This window comes from Barbus barbus, assembly GCF_936440315.1.
Source record: "Barbus barbus genome assembly, chromosome: 40".
Taxonomy (NCBI): Eukaryota; Metazoa; Chordata; class Actinopteri; order Cypriniformes; family Cyprinidae; genus Barbus; species Barbus barbus.
The window spans coordinates 560,246-580,193 of NC_136718.1; the positions used below are offsets into that span (position 1 = coordinate 560,246).

The following is a 19,948-nucleotide window of genomic DNA, read 5'->3' on the forward strand; positions in this document are numbered from 1 at the left end:
AAAAAAATTGTGTATATTATATATATTCTGCACTTTTGTGACGTTATGACAGAATTATTCTACCAATATGAGGTTCAGATTTTTTTTAGTCAGTATAAAATAATATTGAGCTGTGAGTTTTATATGCATAGACATTAAGAATCAGCACATGAATCTCAACAGTGGTGACATTCAACAAACGTTTTTATTTGAGAATCTATAGGTTGTTTTGTGATGTTCAGAGCTGATGTGTTTATCTGAATATTTGATCAGCATTGTTGAGATTCATACACTGATTCTTGATGCCTGTGTGTGCCTAAAATAACCTGCACTACAGCTTTACAACATCTTTCAAAATATGAATTAACCAGAGACCACACTATGAAACAACCACTACATGAAGACAACAACGTCCTCCAATGAGAGCTCCGTCTGCTTTGTTCCATAACAAATGTGCTTCAGAAACACAGAGTTACAGCTGATAAAAGAGCGGAAAAACTCAAGAGTCAAGAGCCCAACTAAAGTAAACACTGACCTCCATCATGGTAATATCAAACTTTATTATTTTCAGTAAAAATTCAATATCTAAACTAGTTAATGCTCTTAAAGAACTTTTGTATGAAAGAAATCAGGTTAATCTGGTCAGTAATGTGTGAAGCTGGTAGTGTTTAATAATCCTCTGCCTGTCATTTGACCTTTTTCCCCCCATTTTATTTCAAAGTTAAGGTATCTCATCAGAATAACTCAAGCAATATCTGTTTTGTAAAACATTTAATGAAAATTTCTGTAAGAGTTTTTGCATATTATTTAATTTATGATATTTTACTTTTTTACCATTATTTTTTTAAAGTGTAAACAAAAAATTGCCAAAAATATATTAGTAGAAAATATATGTACGTAAATTTATTTTGAAATATATTTTAACAAATATATTATTTGGTCATTGTTTGTATATTTTGAAATATATTTGAAAATATATATTTTTTGCTGTATGGGATGGACCTGAGCTAATGATGAACAGTTGTATTGAACTAACATAAACAAAGATGAATAAATACTCTTAACAAATGCACTGCATTAACTACCTATAATGCAACCTTAATGACATTGCATTGTACTCATTTATCCTTTTAACCATTTGTTTAATAAAAAAGTGCAACATGACCAGTCTCTCACCTCGAGGACCAGGATCACCGAGATCTCCTGGCAGTCCTCTATAACCTGGCGGGCCAAGGGCTCCAGGGTGACCGATGGATCCAACTTCTCCTTGCTTTCCTGGAGGCCCGGGTCGTCCAGGCCGTCCCACAGCACCGGGAGCCAGAGGTCTTCTCAGGTTAGCAGCCAGCTGAGCTATCTGATCTAAGATCAACACCAGCAATACGCTACAGGTTGCATCGTGAAGCTTTTCACAAGTGCCATTTATGAGTGAACAAAGGTCTTACCATCAATCATTGAGCCACACAGTTCTCTGATGTGCTGTTCACTAGTCAGTTTGCCCTGCAACATAATCACAACAGCACTTGTGAGACATATTTTGTGTTTACAGCGCAGTACCGACACATGTTGACTGGCAGGTGCTTACAGGAACACCAGTCTTTCCAGCAACGCCTGGAAAACCTTGCTCTCCTTGGAATCCCATCGGTCCTGATTTTCCAGGGGCCCCTCTGGCTCCGGTCTCTCCCTGTGGTCCTACAACTCCTTTAGCTCCCAGCTCGCCACGCTTACCGTGCTAAGACACAGGGAAAACCACACAGAGGAATGATTGTTCGCAGGTAGCAGCATAAAATGTTTTGCATTTGGTCCCAGATGCTGTAAGTCAGTGTCTCTGTCACTCCAGCTAAGAGCTAAGACGTGTTCAACTACTACTACAGCTGAGGTCACAAGTTTGCATACCCCTTGTAGACTGCAAGATGTTATTTGTTTTAAAAAGCTTATTTATCATTGGCACCAATAGCCTTGTGGGCAGTGCGCTGGTGTGCTCTGGGCATCCCGAGTTCGAATCCCAACTCGAGGACCTTTCCTGATCCCATGTCCCTTATCGCTACCTGTCATTATGCTACTATCCTATCAAAATAAAGGCAAAAATGCCAAAAATAAATCTAAAAAAAATGTATTTAAAGTACTGCCCTGATTAACTCTTTCCCCGCCAACGTTTTTTTTTTTTTTTTTTTTTAAGTTGCCAACCACCACCAGCGTTTTTGATGATTTTCACAAATGTTTTATGGACCCCAGAACATTTTATTGTATGAATATCTGAACATGCAGTACATCAAAATAAAGAACAGATCCTCTCCTAACAAACAAAACAATTTGTTTTATTCTAGCTTCAAGTATTCTTTTTTTATCAACATTTGAATGTAGGTAGGTTTAAAAAAAAAAAAAAAGCAACATTTTGAGCCAAAAGCTGAGAAAATCGCATTTTTATCAAATATTACATCTGGATCATATTCAGTAAAAGGTGCAGTAGATGCCTTCCATCAGTATCCCAAGGCTTGCACAGGCCTTTAACACTTACTGGATCCACATTTCACTCACTGGGTTAGTGTTGATGATCGCATTATTGCATACATATGAGATCGCTGGTTTCTGCGCCTTCCTGGTCTGTGTTTTTGATTGACACTTTCAAGACTCGTTCAGGAGATGCGTAATAGCGCTCCCTAGCGTTTAGCAGTGAGAACACGGAAACCCAGAAAATACTAATAATTAAGGGACTCGCACTACTATTACAAAAGGTGCCGACATTCATTGATGCTCAATCAGGAAACACATTACAATAAGAACAAAGATATTCTTTAGCACTGTTCCTCACAAGCTACATACGACATGTTTCTGTGAGCGCTGCTGCCTCACAGAAAGAAGGTTCGAGTCCCAGGAGACATTTTCTGTGTGGTGTTTGCGTGGATGTCCTCAGGATGCCCTGTTTTCCCCTCAAACATGCAAAACTGGTGATACTGAATGTACTAAACTGATGGTTTGAAATCATCTTGCATACTAGATTAGATAGGTTCGCTACTTTTAAACTGTTGAGCTCCATTTAATGCTAACATTTAAATACTCCAGTGTTACTGTAAGCTGGTTCATTGCAACATGCAAGAATTTTCCTCTTAACCCTCCTCCTCCCCAGCACCACTTGTCTAGATCTACATATGTGCATATGCTTTAGCAGCAGCAAGTATAAGAAATACATTAAGTTGACATATCCATTACCATGATAAATGTTTATTCATGTAGCTACTATTTTCTAAAAGCAATAAACACTTGAGACCTCGATAACCAACACCCATATCACTTAACAGAGCACCTGACCTGTTATCTGATAGCAGCACTAATTTAATTCCATACTTGATACATCAAAATAAAATTGTTGTGGCGATATGGCTTAGTGCTATTTTCAGACCACACAGGTGGCAGTTTCATTAAATATACTCTTAAGCGATATTTCCACACCTGTAGTTCATGATAGTGTTTGAGCGTCTGAGAATGGTTTGATTCATTTACTGTGAATCTGAGACACTGATCTCATGGGCTGCATGAACACACAGAGCTGAACTTTTATTGGTTGGCAGCCTGTCAAAAGCTTGATGGTTTACCCTTTGAAAATGAAGAAATGAAAGGGATAGTTCTGCCATCATTTGTTCCAAACCTGTAAGAGTTTATTTCTTCTGTGGAAGAAAAGAAAGGACAAAAGAATGAATAATGTTGGTAAGCAAACAGTTGCTGGTAGCTATTGACTTCCATAGCATTTTTGGTCCATACTATGGAATTCAGTGGCTACCAGCAGCTCTTTGGTTACCAACATTCTTCAAAATATCTTATGTTCTGCAGAAGAAAAGAAACTCACACATGTTTGGAACAAAATGATGACAGAACTTTTTGGATGAACTATTCCTTTAAGACATCAATATTAGTATTGTAATTTTACAGTATTATTACTTTATTTGGAAATATCACGATGATAAAACACAATATTATAATCACTAATAATAATAGAATTATGACAACCTCAATTGTATTTTATAGTCATAGTGGTCTAACACAATGGGAATGTGGCCTACAAAAAACAAGGTATAAAAAGGTTGTTTTTTTTACCTGGAGTTGTTAATGAAAGAGATTTGAGCTGGTTCTTGTAAATCTTCAGACTAAAAATAAATTTTTTCAGCTGTTTATTATTTTTATTTTCTATATAGATGAACTCCCTAACAAAATCACCCCACTAACTCTAGAAAGATTTATTCTTTTTAAATATAGCTCTTCAAATCTTCTGGTTAAAATTACTGCATTTTTAAAAATATATATATCGCATCATATATTGTAGAAAAGCAAAATATAGCAATGTCAGTTTTTCCAACAAGCTAACCGAGGTCTCCAGGATTACTAGAAAGTTGCAGGCAATCTAACTATACTGCTTGCTCTCGTTTATATCGTGTCTACACTTTGTATTTTAGAGTGAGTGCTGAAATTCTCACAGTTTCTGCACATTTAACACCTCTGACAGGACTCTGTTTCAGTTCAGACGTGTGTGATCGCGCTGAAAATGCTAAACTTTCATGCTCTTCACACTGTACACACAAATATGCAAAGATGACACAGCCAGCAAGCTATCAGTGGGTTCTCAATTTGGTTAAAAATAGCCTTGGACTTGGATTTGGGGGCCTGGGGCCTCCACACACCAGCTACAGTTTACTTCTGTAAGCTTGATTTGCTGCCTTCTAGCTTGAAGTTTATGACCCCTTCACATTATCTATGGGAGATTTCAGAAGATTGTGTTGCTGGATTTCTGTTTTTTTTTTTTTTTTCTGTTGTGAGACAGTCATGGCCATGTAAACAATTAATATATAGTTTATACCAAACACAATATAGCTTATTATTCTTTTCTGGGTTTTAATAATTCAAATGCTTTAATTCACACCTAATTCAAAACTAGGCCTTTTATTTTATTTTATTTATAATATGTTTATATGATTATGATGCCAGATGATACCAACCCTCAGACAGCATCTCTGTTTTTAGGGTGACCTTTTAACATTCTGTCAAGGGTCTACAGATGAAAAATAGCCTTTTGGGCTAATTCTGGCACATTTACCTTTGTTTATTAATGTGCATTGTCCCTGTAAATAAACTATACATACAAAATTTTTGCTGGAAGTTTGATCGCAACATATAATCACAATGTTCATCTTTTGTTTGATTACATGACATTAACTAATTTCTGCCATACGTACATCAACTTGAGATGATAAGCTATTACTAAATATAATGTAGAAACTTGAATTGTCTGTAAAGCTGCTTTGCAATGATTTGCATCGTGAAGAGCGCTTTACAAATAAACTTGAATTCTCTCGCTTCACCTGTCGGGTCCTTGGCCACATGCAGGAATCTGCAATGCCCTCTGCTTCATTTCGATAATTTGCATGAAAAAAACATTAATTAAACGCAACTGTGATCTGATTACAGGCACTTTTAATTACAAGTATTATAACTTTGTATGTGGGGGTGTGTGAATTTGTAAATGTGACATATTGCATTGGTAAAAAAGGGTTTAGAGAAAAACAACCTGGAGATGACATTATGATCATTTTTCTTGTCTCCTTTTTAACTGCACAATGTTAAAACATTTTTACAAGAATGCTCAGCATCAAACATAATGAGGTAATAATAAAGCCGCATGGTACAGTTTGAAAGGTTTGCCACGGTGTAATGCAGTTTCACTTAAGTTCAGTTTTAGGCAGTCTAGACTGTATATTGTGTGGTGTTCAGTACGATTCTTTTCCAAGCATAGCAACTCTGTTCTCTTTCATTAATAGCATTGTATTGTCAATTACAGTAAATGTATCAAATATATCATTTTGAAAAAACAAAACATTTATATACTGGTTTTGACTACATTTTTCATTCAACAAAATATGCAAATAGTAAGAAAACATGAAAATGTAAAAAAAATGAAATGAGATCTCACCTCTCCCTTCTGTCCGACCGGACCATAAGGACCCTGAAGAAAGAGGAGTCTGTGTCAGAAATCAGAGGACTATCAGACACTGAGCTGCATGTGGCAAGTGTTACGTACCGGCTCCCCGTTCTCCCCCGGTAAACCATCACTTCCAGCAACTCCCTAAACACAAAACATCAACATATGAACACATGCATACATAAATGATCATCATATGCTTTCTCTCATTGTACAGCAGATATGCCTCTTACCATGTCTCCTTTAGGCCCTCCAGCCCCAACTGGACCCTGAGAGAGAGAGAGACACCGAGAGAGAGAGTGTTATGTGTGTGTTTGAGTGAAGGCCAGAGAATACAGATATGCTTTGTTCTGTGGCAGGAGCGCTGGACAGTGAAGTCACCAGGACCTCTAGATATCTACTAAAATATGAGTTCTGCTCTTTACTGTGTGATTAAACCAAACTGAATATGTTTGTCTCTGTAAGCATCTGCGTATGTCTGTGTCTTTGCTTTTAGAAAAGGAAAGTTCATGATGTTTAGAATAGAGAAGAGATTTTCAAAGACTGAAAGACAGACAGATGTTTTGATCACTCACCCGCTCACCGAAGCCGCCTCTGATTCCAGTCGGACCAGGCAGACCTGGGTCACCTAGAGCCCCTTTAACACCCTGTACAGAAACACCAAACAACCTGTCTTCATCAAGTTCATAAACCACGGGTCAGATGACAGAGGTTTGTTTCTCTCAGAGCAGCGGCCACATAATAAATGATATTTATTCTCGCCAAACCCTATCCTATGCCTTCAGAAGATGAGGAATATGAGGCAGGTTTCAATGATTAGTGTTTTTCTGTTGTGGCACTTGACGTGATCCCATAATGCCACTCACCTGGAATCCTTTAACACCTTGTGGTCCAGGGTTTCCAGCTAGTCCAATGCCACCCTGTTAAACAAGCACAAACACCCCTTCAGCTTGAGAAAGCCTGCTGAACATGAAGAGCACCTCATCTCTCAGGATCAGCTGATAGACCTCCTTTACAGACGATCACGTCACCATCGCTGCTATTTTATGTTACGAGTCTGAATTCAAACAATTCATTCAGAAAGAGGAAAATGGGAATTTTCACTTATGGCTTTATGATGCCAAAATCCTGTACTCACAGCCACACCTCTGGGTCCAGCGTCTCCTCTCTCTCCAGGGACGCCGATCTCGCCCTGTGGAGCAGTCACACACATCAGTGCATCGCACCGCGCAGCAGTCGCCTGGCCTGTGTAACACTGCCTGCGCATCTGAAATCTTACAGCATGCATTGGTCACGAGTCAGATACATACAGGTATACCTGGCTCTCCAGACGGCCCTGCTTCTCCCATCTCTCCGGGACTGCCCTGAACAGAGAAGGATTCTTGCATTATACACCACCGCAGACACTCTTACAGTCTGATACAGAAACACCAGACCCACGAGCAAAGAAGATGGGATAGCTATCATGTTTAGGAGTGAGCAGATGCTGACAGACGCCTCTCTCTAGAGGTGCTTATCATTAAACTGTCCTCCTCGAGGATGGAGGAAGCTTAGCAACTAGGACACCATGCAATCCCCTTCTTGTTTCTTCTTTGGGGGTTACACCACAAACTTCCACAGTGCATCTTGGTTTTTTAACATTCATTTTAAATGCTTTCATTAACCAAACTTCAAATTGCACACTGAGTGATCAGTAATACTGCTTTTTCAAATATGTCTCTCGTCAGTTCTTTCACCCTCGTGTCCCTCGAGGAGCTAGAACACAAGGAGCGGAAATGAGGACATACTAATAAGGAATGGAGAAGGTCTCAGAGCTGTGCTGTGAGCAAACTGAAGTGCTGCAGTGAACATCAAACAAGGCTTTGCACTGGATGAAATATGCTACTCTTATGAATGAGTTATGCACTCAGATGACTTGAAAGCATTGTTATCTTAACTTTTGAACTTATTTGAGCCTAGAAATAGAATGTGATTTTAAAGGCAAAGCATCCACTACCATCTACTAAGTGCAAAGAAAATATTTGGATGCACACTTGACTGTAAGAAGCAGCTTCACAACACAGAGATCTGGAGGTATAATAGCAGACAGTATATGCTACTGATGTCTTGTGCAGCATCCAGACCTTATCGCAACGATAAACCTCCTAATGTCTTCTTTTACGCTCAACAGTAAGATTCGCATGTTTCATTTTTTTAAATAAAGTTTATTCAGCTCTGATGTCAGACAACAGTATTTTACATAGCAAAAATAATTCTCAAGCGTTTAGATATTATTACTTGACTCTTTGTCATTTAATATCTAAACATCCTAAAATGTTTAAATTTATGCTTACAAATATTTACACAGAGACCACTGAGACCAATGTATCAGGACGATTGTTGCTTTTTACCGCTTATCCTCAAAGAGTTTTTGTTTTTTAAATTCCACCGTGTTCCAGCATAATGGGCCAGTTTAATTCACATAAAAAACAGAGCAGTGGAATGAAAAAATAAATAACTTGCTTCTTTTAATTCAAGCACTGTGTTCAGCACACATTCATCTAGTGCAAGTTCACATCGAGAAACAATGGAAAACTTCATTCTGTGTGACTGCCGTGAGTTCATACAATCTCACTGAGGATGCTCAAAATACACAAAAACAAACATCTTTACATATCTGAAAATTAAAATGGTTATGGAATTATAACAATTTGTGTGTCTCTCTTATCTATTTGACTTGTATTACAGTGAAACATTAGCTCTCATGGAAGTTGCAAACAGATTGATATACAGTACTTACAACTCCTCCTTTGGCACCTTTTGCACCAGCTTTTCCTGGCAAACCCTGAATTACACAGATAGATTTACACTTGGTGTGAGTTGAACAATGATACAAAACCCAACAAACAAAGCTACTATGAAGCACTCAAAATTGATTATTGAACAGAACAACCAAACGATCTCCTAAATGAAAACTTTGTTCAAATATTAATAAAAAGTGGTGAGATTTCATCTCTGCTTGTTTTTTAATCTGCAGTGTAATTAATGGTAATACGTACAGGCAGGCCATTAGGTCCTTTCTCACCAGGTACTCCAGGTCTCCCAGCATCTCCCTGTCAACACAAGCACACAGCGTCAGCACGGCCAGAAACACGGCCCAGATGCGTCTCTAAACCAGCTGCTGGTCACCTTTTCACCGTCCAGCCCTTGAGTGCCATCCTTCCCGTCCCTGCCCGGCATGCCCTGCGGATCCACACACAGCATTATAATGGGCAAATCTAACGCTCCTCACTAGAGTCAGCAAACCATACAGTTCCTCACCGGTTCTCCTTTAGGTCCTGCACCTCCCGGGACTCCCTTGGGGCCTATTTTCCCCTATTAAGAGGATCAATATCACAATCACTCTGGTGCTACAGAAATAAAGGCCTACACTGAAATAAGTATGAAGGGCCAAGAAGAAATCTAGCAAGTAAAGTGCTTACTATCTCTCCTTTGGGCCCTCTGAAGCCTTGCGGCCCTTTCTCACCAGCATCACCCTATTCAGAAGACACGCAGCAAACTGTTTATGATTTTATTTATTAACAGAAACACACACATTAACACGTGCCACGTTAAAGGAGTGAGGAAACACTCACAGTTTTTCCAATGATGCCAGCTATTCCAGGTTTTCCTCTGAAGCCCGGCAGGCCCTGCACAGAGAAGCAGAAGCACACTGTCTGGACTCGCACAGGCTCCTTCTCTTGTTCATATCATCTATATTTCAGTGAGATGTGTGGTGTTACTGAGGTCTTACTCTGTCTCCTACAGCTCCCACCGGCCCCTGCAGTCCCCTCAGCCCCCGAGAGCCCTTTAACACACAGAACACCAATGGAGGAAAAGATAAGCTACTAAAATCTGGACATACAGTGTGTTATATGCTTTATGTTTGAACAGAATGCGTCACTGTTTATTTTGAGCTGTTCTATTCTATTCTGTTCTTCTACACAAGTAGTTAACACTGGGGTCCTTTATCATTTAATAAAAGAAAGAAACGAGAAGTTGATGTTATTTGCAAAAAATAAGTTGCATTAACATTAAAACCTAGTTCTTTTGCTACTATTTTTCTTAGTTTTTCTTTACTGTCTTTGAACCCCTAACTAAACAGGAGTTAGTGATTATATTCATGAGGTGAGGTCAGTCGCACCTGTAAGCCCACTGTCCCCGGGATGCCCGGCGGCCCCGGCGGTCCCTGAACCCCCTGATGGGAAGAGACAGCCACACAAACACGTTACCAACAAGCTGCTTCATTCAGAGCAGTGTTTCTGCATGTCGCACGCCCATCTCACCTTCTCTCCGTCTTTCCCCAGCTCACCCTTACTCCCTTTATGACCTGTGTGACCCTAAACCAAAACACAGTTTGTGATAGAAACAGACGTCTTATCGTGTCAATGCTGATCAAGTCAAGTCATGTTCAACACAGATTGTGTGAGAGAGACAGTGATGGAAACAGTTCAGATTCTGCTGTTGAGATCAAGTACCTTGAATCCAGGCATCCCCGGCGGTCCAGGAGGGCCCGGGGGACAGATGGCCGGACACTGAAAACAAGACAATGATGCAATCAATCTGCATGCAAAGCAAAACCAGACCGCTGAAGACTGGTCCAGTGATGACGCTCTTCAGACGCCAGTCAGTGAATTCAGACGAGAGCGCCAGCTTTACGTTAATAATGATCTGTGTTACAACTTACAACAGGCCTCTTTTACCATTTAACCATTTATAAAGCGTGTGTACGCTCAGATTTGACCGTAGAGTGTGGACGTGGAAAAGTGCTTAGCGTCTAGTCAGGGTCTGAGCAGACACACACACTTTTTATTGTCGGAGTACTGCAGGTTTCTGGAAATATAAGCTGTTCTCGCTGTTCTAAACTATGATGACTGGTGATATTTTATATGTTAATGGCATTAATTAGGAGTCGTTTGCAAGCAGAGAGCTGAAACCATTCAATTGCACGCAAGTCATAGATTTGAAAGAGATGTGTGTTTTCTGTGAATCACACATACACATATTTTAGAGATAATCATAAGATCCATTTTAGGATGGTTTCAGCACAACATTTTATATACGAGGCCCCAGCAGTAGCACAGATGAACAGATGCTGTATGCATACACTGAGAAAAACTGAAAGGACAGTTTATTTAAAGTATCTGATCAAAAGGCATGATGTCCATTTAAACCTGGTTTGTTTAGTTTGTCTAAAAGCAAATAACACTCCCCATAGAATAAATGAAAATAAATTCTTTGGTTTAAATAGTATTTCTGCTTGACGTCGGAGAGATGATGTGCAGAACTAGCATCACAGCAAACATCAAGATTCCTCAAAGCTGTCTTTACTTACAGTAAGTTAACTCAATTTTACTACATTTTTAAAACTGCATTGACTAACCATTTTTTTAAATCTTAATCTTAGTTCATCTTAATTGAAAATTCAACTTTAATATTACATCTTATTTAGCTTTTGTTTAAGTGAAATCAGGCTGTAAAAAGTTGACCTACATATATTGATCTACAGTCAATTATGGGTTATGTCTAAAAAACATATATATTAAGTGTGGTTACACTGAAAAAAATCAAGAAAAAAAAACACCATATTTGTGGTCTACAAAGGGAAATTGTGTTTCTCTTCTGAATGTGATTTCTTTGCTCTTAATAATGTAACGTGTGAATGTGAATTAAACAAGAGCTTCACATCTGACTTAACAGGGAGAGTAAACATTCTGAAATTAAGTATTATTATCATTATTTGAAAAGCCTGGATGGTGTTTAATGGCAGCTGAGCAGTTTCTGAGCTGAAGATGAGGATGAAGATGGCTACAGAAAACTTTACTGAAGGAGCAGACTTAGCATTTATGTGTGATTGCTCATGAACGGTTTGACTAGCAGTACTATCTTATAATTCAGTGATGGGACAAACTGAATAAATTAAAACCATGTAAAAGCATTTTGAAACGACTTAATTCAGTGAATCGATGTAGATGATTGAGTAAGGTAAATACAACACAATTATTTTTAAGTGATCGAATTGATAATAAATCATCTTTTTATGTTGTATGAATGTCTTTTGTCTTTGAGAAAAATTGACTTTGTACAAACTAATTTAATATTAACCAGTGTAGTATTGTAGTACTTTACAATAGTTTTCATGTCAAAGTGGTAAAGCTTCTTAACGCACCAGCAGATCTCCACTGCCTTCAGGAAGAGTGCCTGGGACACCCTAAAAAAGAGAAAGAAGTAGAAAAGAAATTGAATTATTTGAATAAAATAACTGTTTTTGCCATCTGAGTGCAGGTACTTACAGGAGGTCCGTCTGTGCCGGGAAGACCAGGGAGTCCTGGAAGACCCTCGGGCCCCTACGACACAAACCCGAGTCACTCGTCACAACACTCACCCTGCAGCTGTGCTGTTACATTAGTGCACCGCTACAACTGCTACTAATCATTATTGTCCAGCAACATAAACATCTACGCTGTGTGTAAAAAGTGTGTAAAAAGCCACTGATCAGTCACTCACCGGCGGACCCTTAGGTCCTGGTCCACCTGGAAGTCCATTAGCTCCAGCGAGACCCTGAGATCGGAAAATACACAGAAACACAAAAGCTTGCACATTTTCTTTGAGTGTCCTCACTAGATAAGAAATCCCCATAAGCCCACCAAGAGCCAGAGCAAGTAAACCTCTCCTGCGCCAAGCGTGTGAACTCATGACCGTTACTCAGATCATTCTTCCTCTAACTGTGGTTTTGGACGGGTTTTACTCACCAGAGCTCCTGGTCTGCCTCTTCCCTGAGGAGGACAAGAGAAGACAACTTAAGACAAGTCACTGATGTGTTTGTCATGATACTGCACTCTTGCTGTACATGTGTTTTGTGAATGTAGGTAATGACGGTGGTCTGACGAGTGAGAGAAACCATGGTGTGGGCTTGAACTGGAGAGCATCTTATTGTGATGTGCTGTAGCAAACATGCTGAAATGTCATATGACTGTGTTTACAGTGGATTTACGGATGCTGGGCACCTACAGGGGATCCGTCCGGTCCGGGAGGTCCTCGGTCACCCTACAACAACATACACAAAATAATATAAGTCTGAGCTGGCAAGCTGAACTGAACTAGCATGCTGAAGCACACAGAGCCTGTGTCGTGAACAGCAGACACTGCTTGTACTCTTTCTTTTTGACGTCAATTATTCATTAGGTTTAGAATAGAATAGAATAGAAATTAACTGAATAATTTAAACTGATAGAATAGAATATAACAGTATAGAGTAGAATAGAAAACAAACTGAAGCATTTAAACTGAGAAATGTGAGCCACATATTTTAAAAAAAACGTAAGCATGTGAATTCTTACATAGTCGCACACAAGTGCAGTAGTGTACAGACTCATACACCACTATCCATTAGGGGCAGTCGTGGCCTAATGGATAGAGAGACTTGTAACCTGAAGGTTATGGGTTCGAGTCTCGGGTCCAGCAGGGATTGTAGGTGGGGGGAGTGAATAACCAACACTCTCTCCACCCTCAATACCACGACTGAGGTGAGACCCTTGAGCAAGGCACCGAACCCCCAACTGCTCCCCGGGCGCCGCAGCATTCAATGCCCACTGCTCCGGGTGTGTGTTCACTACTGAGTGTACACTTGGATGGGTTAAATGCAGAGCACAAATTCAGAGTATGGGTCACCATACTTGGCCACCACCACTTCCCTTCCATAGGGATGTTTAGATAAGTTTTGTTACTGTTCTGTGCACATCATACACATTTCAAGCACTTAATCAAGCCACTCCACTTTAAAACATGATGGCGTTTTATTTCACACAAAGTCCCTTTCAAGGAAAGTCTGTTCACTCGCCGGCCATATTTGCAACGCCTCCGGGCAGCTCAAACAAGACCAAGTCCTATCTAAATGAACCTATCCTGAAATCTCAACAACTGCTCGCTGAATGTTGTTTCTTATGTTCAAATAGAAAAGCTCATTGGCATTGGCTGGTCTAGCCTCAGGTTTCTATGGGAACCAGAGCTTGTAGCGATTGGCTCCTTCATTTAGAAGCCATGTTGCACGTTGCAGTTTCTCCTATTCATAAGAACAGGAGTGAACCGTCTTTGTATTTCTGTAGTCTTTGTTTTACACATCATTGCATTTGCGTTGGCTCTTGTGTTGAACTATTTCATTCGCAACCATTAAAGTATATGATTTCTACAGCGACTGATTTGGCGCACATCATTCTCTTTCTATAACTCTAAAGCAACACCAACTCTATAGCGTTTTGCCCAAGCATTGCAATTATTTTGCATTTCCCAACTCATTTGTGCGTGTGCACGGCATATTATTTCTTCTGCGCAGTCGCGAGCACCATAGATGTAGGCCTGATCACCAACAATCTTACTAAAAATACTTGAATTCATTACACAGCCACATCACATAGTTTTTTTCTCAAATTATATCAATGGATTGGTTCAAGCCTTAAATTCTGATTTTAATTTAATCAAAATAATTATTTTCCTAAAGACAAAAACATACAAAGTAAAAGATTTTTTACACATACATAATTAGTTAATGTAAATGCTGGATCATTGACTTGAGTAAATTATTTTGAAGTGACCAAATGAAGTGTCTCAATGTGATTTTCTGTGGTTTCATGACAGGAATTAATTCACTCAGTTTCATACATATTTCTTGTTACAGCACTTAATAAGAAGTCCTAATAACAAATTGTTAGGGAGCAATCGCACATAATTATTACAATAAATTGTAACGCTGCATCCAAAATCCACTTCTTTACTAAATATAGTACTTTTTTACTATATACACAAGGCTGGGAAGGTTACTTTAAAATATTTCACTGCAGAATGTGCAGATTACAAAATGCACACTTTTATTAAAAAGTAATTTGTAATGTATTTTTAGATAACTCAAATTTAATCTAAACACTTTTGAATGCTTTGTAATTCTAATAAGGTATGTAACACAACGAGTCCTCTGGAGAAAAATGACATCTACAAAATGTAGGACATTGGTTTTCCTCTGCATATTATTTTTTAACTAAATCAGTTTTCCACAGCATTTCTTAAAAGGGACAAAATGCAGACAAATAAAATAAAAAAAAATGCTCAAGAATGCAACACGATGCACGACCAAGAGCCAGGGTGCTGGGGTGTAAATTGTACTTATTTTGTCTTCTGGGAAACATATAAGTATTAGATTCTAAAGCGCAGTAAATAAAAAAAATAAAAAATCTTGAAACAAAATAAGAAATCCTCATGTTCAAACGTTTCCACCCCCGCTCTTAAAACACGGTTTCTTTCTTGAGCGTCAGCAAATGTTTTCACCTCCTGTAATAGTTGTGTATGAGTCCCTCAGTGTGAAAAGATGGATCTGAAAATCATGCAGTTATTGTTGGACAGCAGAAGATGCTGGAAAACCTGAGAAAGTGAAGAGCTGGAGGATTTTTCTGAAGAACAGCGGGCAGAAGAACTGCTCAGGATGAACACGGGACTCATCAACAACCATCACTAAACATGACCACAGTCCTACAGTTTCTATAAATTCAGTTATTTTGTCTTGTGGTGGACAGTATGTAAGCATCTGTTGTGTGAAATCGCTTATTCAGGACAGAACTAAAATACAATTTTTATGATCCCTCTAATTTTGTTTAAAATAATTATACAAATTGTACATATTCTGCAAGGGGTATGAAAAAACATATCTTAGGATGCTTTTGCAGGCCGTCAGATTCGGAGAATCACCAACTGCTGTTTCCATTCATTGCCCGATACAGTTTACATTAATGTTTAAATGACATAAATAACATTAAAATTCAGAGATCACTTTGGTCATCTAAAATACTTTTTGGATGTAACTGTAATTTGACTACCACCCATTTAAAATGTAACTGTAATAAAACCCATTTGCTCATATTTTATATTTCAAATACATAACTATGTTACACGTGCTCCGTTACTCCCCAACCCTGATAGTATGCTAAAAGACCAGCATGTCCAAATTCATAGTGTTCAAAAACAGTACCGTTGAAAAAAAAGCACATGCTGATTAGGCATGGTAGCTGGTTTGAGCTGGTCCTGAGCCAGAACAGCTCAACACAAATATTAGAGTGTGTGCAGCGCATTTTACAGAGGACTGTTTCCTGAACCTGGAAGAGTAACGTTAGTCTACAATGCTGGCTTACACAAAGACTGTTTCTATAAAGTGGGGCAATTCCAACTTTGCCAGGACAGTCTGGCGCTTCTGACTCACAGCCTGTAAGTATGTTTCTGCTACTGACCTATCAATCGTGAGTTTTGAGCAGTGTAGAGTAGCGCTTGTTCTTTGACGATTCTCCAGTCACAAATGCAGACATGGTAATGTTTACGCCGCGCGATGCAACGTGTAGGTATTTGGCCAATCACAATGCACTGGATAGCTGGCCAATCAGAGCATGCCTCGCTTCTCAGAACGATGAGCTTTGTAAAAATTGATGCATTTCAGAAAGGCGGAGCATAGAGGAGCAACAATAATGTACAGTATGTGGAAAATGTGTTTTTTTTTTTACCTTAAACCACATAAACACATTGCATTACACCAAATAGACAAAATAATGTTGTTTTTAGCAACGTCATATGACCCCTTTAAAGTAAAACTAAAAAACAAATGTGTTAGTCAATGTTTAATTTAGTTTAATTAAGACAGCTTATTTTTAAACTATGTATCATGTTTTATGTAATGTACTAACAATAAATAAATAAATGCATAAATTTACATTTAATCATTTTGCAGATGCTTTTATCCAAAGCGACTTACAAATGATGACAGTAGAAGCAATCAAACTAGAGCAACATTATGTAAGTAAATAAGTAAATAAAATAGAGTAATTTCAGAGTATTCCATGTAAAGAGTTATTTGCTTTTTATTCAAACTGAACAAAACAGGCTTCAATGAAAATCGTGATTTTTGATTAGACCAATATAAAAATGTATTTAAATGAATGGTGTGGTTGTGTAACTAATTTCAGTTCCCCATAACTGAAACTGTCCTGACAGGAGACATCCTCTGAAAACCCCTCATGATAGCTGATCACTGTAGATTTACTGCTCTTAAAATCTTATTATATTATATATTTCCTACTAGATTTCTTATATACAAAAATGGAGTGGTAAACAAAACATTTCTCTGAGTGACACTACTGAACAGCTCCATATGAAGTCATTATTTGATGAGACAAACATTTTTTTTTGTTTTTCTATTGCTGTCAAACAGTTGATGCCGTATGTTTCCACAGTTATAAGACATCACATATACCCACAGCTCAGACTATCAGCCACACAGAATTACAGTGATTCCTGCCGATTCCAAGAAACTAATGAACAGAAAACCTGTGCTGGGACGACTTCACATTCCAGGCTGGATTAGAGAAAACTCCCCATTCATCTACAGTCAGCTGATGCTCATTAAATCTGCTCACGGCTACACACCGTGCTCAGCACACAGCTCAGAGGGACCGTTTAGGACCGCAAAACTACAAGAGTGTTATGCATGTCATGTATAGAGACAAATCTGAGAGTCACTTACTGCTGCTCCTGGCGGCCCGTCCTTGCCAGCTGGACCGTCCGGACCGGTCAAACCCTGCAGAACAGCACATTTTCAGGACCAGGAGACAATTTTGTTTAGTGCTTAAATGATTTCCTTTCTTTATAGAGAAAAAAGAAAACGGTTTGTGTGTGGCACTGAAAATGCTGTAACTTACATCTACACCGGGGAGGCCAGGCAGTCCCGGGCTCCCTGCGGCCCCAGGTTTACCTGCTTTACCTTTCGGCCCCTGCAATCACACGAGAATTCAAAACTTTGTGCCTTATACACGTTTACATGTTATTTATTGCATCTAACAGATGCAATAGTCTTTGGAAGGGAATAAGCAGCAGGATGGGGTTAAAACATGACACTCGACTGGTCGGTGTTCCCCTGCTCTACCGCATTATTTACACAAAATCTAGATAGAGAAGCACTGTCAGAAAGAGATATGAGGTGAGCAGACATTTCTACATCTTTAGCACTGTGATGCAAGTTAGATGCAAAAGCAAGATCAGTGCTTTAAAGTATTAGACGTGAGCACATCCAGATACTCACAGGCTTTCCAGGAAGTCCGGCAGGGCCAGGTTTACCCTGCACAGATAACAATCACTTAACATTAGACAGCAGCCCACAGTGATCATGTATTCTGTATGAAGGACCTGCTCTGAGCTGAATAACGCTGGCGCTGAAGGGGGCTGGGAAACTCTAGACGCTTGTGTTTGATTTGAGGCTGAATGAATGGGCTCTCTGTCACCGCTCACGCTGAGCAGATTCTCGTTTACTGAGGAAACATTCACTGCTTTCAACGTTTGCATGCGTAAATTCCTGAGTTTTTCCTTTACCATTAACAGCCTGTCTACACATTACTGTTCACACATGCAATATAATGAAGCTCATTTACATGAAAGTTTTAGATTATTGATGAGAAATGTTTTTAAATTCACAGAAGGAATATCTGTTCAGTCATTTTTCTGAATTTTGATAATATCTTTTTCTCCGTCTTTTGTTTCTCACCTAAAATGTGCAACAAACACACGCAGATAAAGGAAACGGAATATAAAAACATATGTGTATTTATAATAGATTAAGACATGCAGCTGGAACTCACGTCGATGCCATCTTTCCCTGGGGGTCCCGGCAGCCCTGGCGCTCCAGATGCACCCCGAGGACCCGGCCTTTGCTATAGACATAAACAACACAAAATCACCAATCAGAATAATCAAATAAAGAAATCAATGTAAATAAATGAAATCCCTCAAGTGTCCGTTCTCAGCTCAAAATGTCAGGTTTCTGAGTGAAGCTAAAATTAAATCTGTTCATGAATAAAAAATTAACTAATCACAAGGTGATCTGCATTGAAATGCTAAATATTCAGACAGAAAAAGACCAAGATGAAGAACACAAGTGAAGTGGGCAAACACTGTAAAGATCTCACAAAGATGCCATTGTGTGACGATCACATTACACCGTGAAAAAAATGCTCTGTAAGGTAATCTCATATATTTTTAATATAGTGTAACATCAATAAAAAATAAAAGAAGAAGAAAAAATAAGATATCAATCTGACATGCACTCGAAGTTACACCAGCAAAAGTCATTTTAAGGGTCAGGTAGAAACTGCACGATTTTACTTCTTCATACACATTACAGTCAGTCCACAAAGCGTTCTTTAACGACAATAACATGCATACAGTGAATCTACTTTCATGGATTGAACAAACTGATCTGATACTGCTCTCAGTCCAGACACAGATATCACCGCAGGCAGCTGTCTTACCTGAGCCAGAGACGACGCTAGCAGCTGGCAGAGGAAGAGTAACTGAAGCGCTGAGAACACGGCCATGGCTCCTGCGCTCCTGCGCTCCTGTGCCCTGTGCTGGACGCGCTCGGTATGAATGCAGATAAAGAGCAGGAGTCCGGACCGGCGGAGGGGGCGGTCAGAGAGAGGCCCCCCCACCCGACCAGAAACACACACACCAGCTGGTTCAATCCAATAAAGGCTCTGTCATGTTCTGTCAGTACTGGCAAGTAAAACGCACAACCTGATTAACACCAATATAGTTTATATGAGCAAAACACGTAGGGTAAACACGTGGTTTTTTTACAGCATATACGGATTCTTATTTTTCATGGAAGACTGGACGTAGCCTATATGCAATAGAAAATTAAAGAGAAAATAAAATGTTGAAATTTTAACTTATACGTTGTAGCAATTGTTTTCACCGTACAAATTACAAATATCTTACGATTTATATTTAAAGCTTATTTCAGTTGTAAAGTTCACAAATGAAATCCCAGTGATACCTCTGAATGTAATGTCATCTCTAAATTGGACTAATTCGGGCAGTGATGTGCTGAGAAAACAGAATACAGATAAAATGTTGAACTGAGGTCTTGTTTTATGGGAAGGCCTAATAATGTTTAATGTTATG

General features: G+C 39.0%; 1 protein-coding gene across 1 annotated transcript in view; it reads right to left on the bottom strand.

The window, feature by feature from the left end:
* The window catches only part of col9a3 (collagen, type IX, alpha 3), a 26,035-nt gene extending 6,632 nt beyond the window's left edge, over positions 1 to 19,403 (bottom strand). The window contains exons 1-30 of the mRNA XM_079400744.1: positions 19,294 to 19,403; positions 18,625 to 18,696; positions 18,072 to 18,107; positions 17,692 to 17,763; positions 17,517 to 17,570; positions 12,974 to 13,009; positions 12,715 to 12,738; positions 12,470 to 12,523; positions 12,256 to 12,309; positions 12,132 to 12,173; positions 10,441 to 10,497; positions 10,249 to 10,302; positions 10,107 to 10,160; positions 9,717 to 9,770; positions 9,559 to 9,612; positions 9,406 to 9,459; positions 9,245 to 9,298; positions 9,113 to 9,166; positions 8,983 to 9,036; positions 8,724 to 8,768; positions 7,255 to 7,308; positions 7,083 to 7,136; positions 6,811 to 6,864; positions 6,520 to 6,591; positions 6,178 to 6,213; positions 6,044 to 6,088; positions 5,936 to 5,968; positions 1,562 to 1,708; positions 1,422 to 1,476; positions 1,156 to 1,338 (exon numbers count right to left, since the gene is read on the bottom strand). Of these exons, the coding sequence (XP_079256870.1) occupies positions 1,156 to 1,338; positions 1,422 to 1,476; positions 1,562 to 1,708; positions 5,936 to 5,968; positions 6,044 to 6,088; positions 6,178 to 6,213; positions 6,520 to 6,591; positions 6,811 to 6,864; positions 7,083 to 7,136; positions 7,255 to 7,308; positions 8,724 to 8,768; positions 8,983 to 9,036; positions 9,113 to 9,166; positions 9,245 to 9,298; positions 9,406 to 9,459; positions 9,559 to 9,612; positions 9,717 to 9,770; positions 10,107 to 10,160; positions 10,249 to 10,302; positions 10,441 to 10,497; positions 12,132 to 12,173; positions 12,256 to 12,309; positions 12,470 to 12,523; positions 12,715 to 12,738; positions 12,974 to 13,009; positions 17,517 to 17,570; positions 17,692 to 17,763; positions 18,072 to 18,107; positions 18,625 to 18,696; positions 19,294 to 19,359 (1,777 nt within the window). The 5' untranslated portion in view covers positions 19,360 to 19,403. The remainder of the gene's footprint in view (positions 1 to 1,155; positions 1,339 to 1,421; positions 1,477 to 1,561; positions 1,709 to 5,935; positions 5,969 to 6,043; positions 6,089 to 6,177; positions 6,214 to 6,519; positions 6,592 to 6,810; positions 6,865 to 7,082; positions 7,137 to 7,254; positions 7,309 to 8,723; positions 8,769 to 8,982; positions 9,037 to 9,112; positions 9,167 to 9,244; positions 9,299 to 9,405; positions 9,460 to 9,558; positions 9,613 to 9,716; positions 9,771 to 10,106; positions 10,161 to 10,248; positions 10,303 to 10,440; positions 10,498 to 12,131; positions 12,174 to 12,255; positions 12,310 to 12,469; positions 12,524 to 12,714; positions 12,739 to 12,973; positions 13,010 to 17,516; positions 17,571 to 17,691; positions 17,764 to 18,071; positions 18,108 to 18,624; positions 18,697 to 19,293) is intronic.
* Between the last annotated feature and the right edge of the window lie 545 nt (positions 19,404 to 19,948).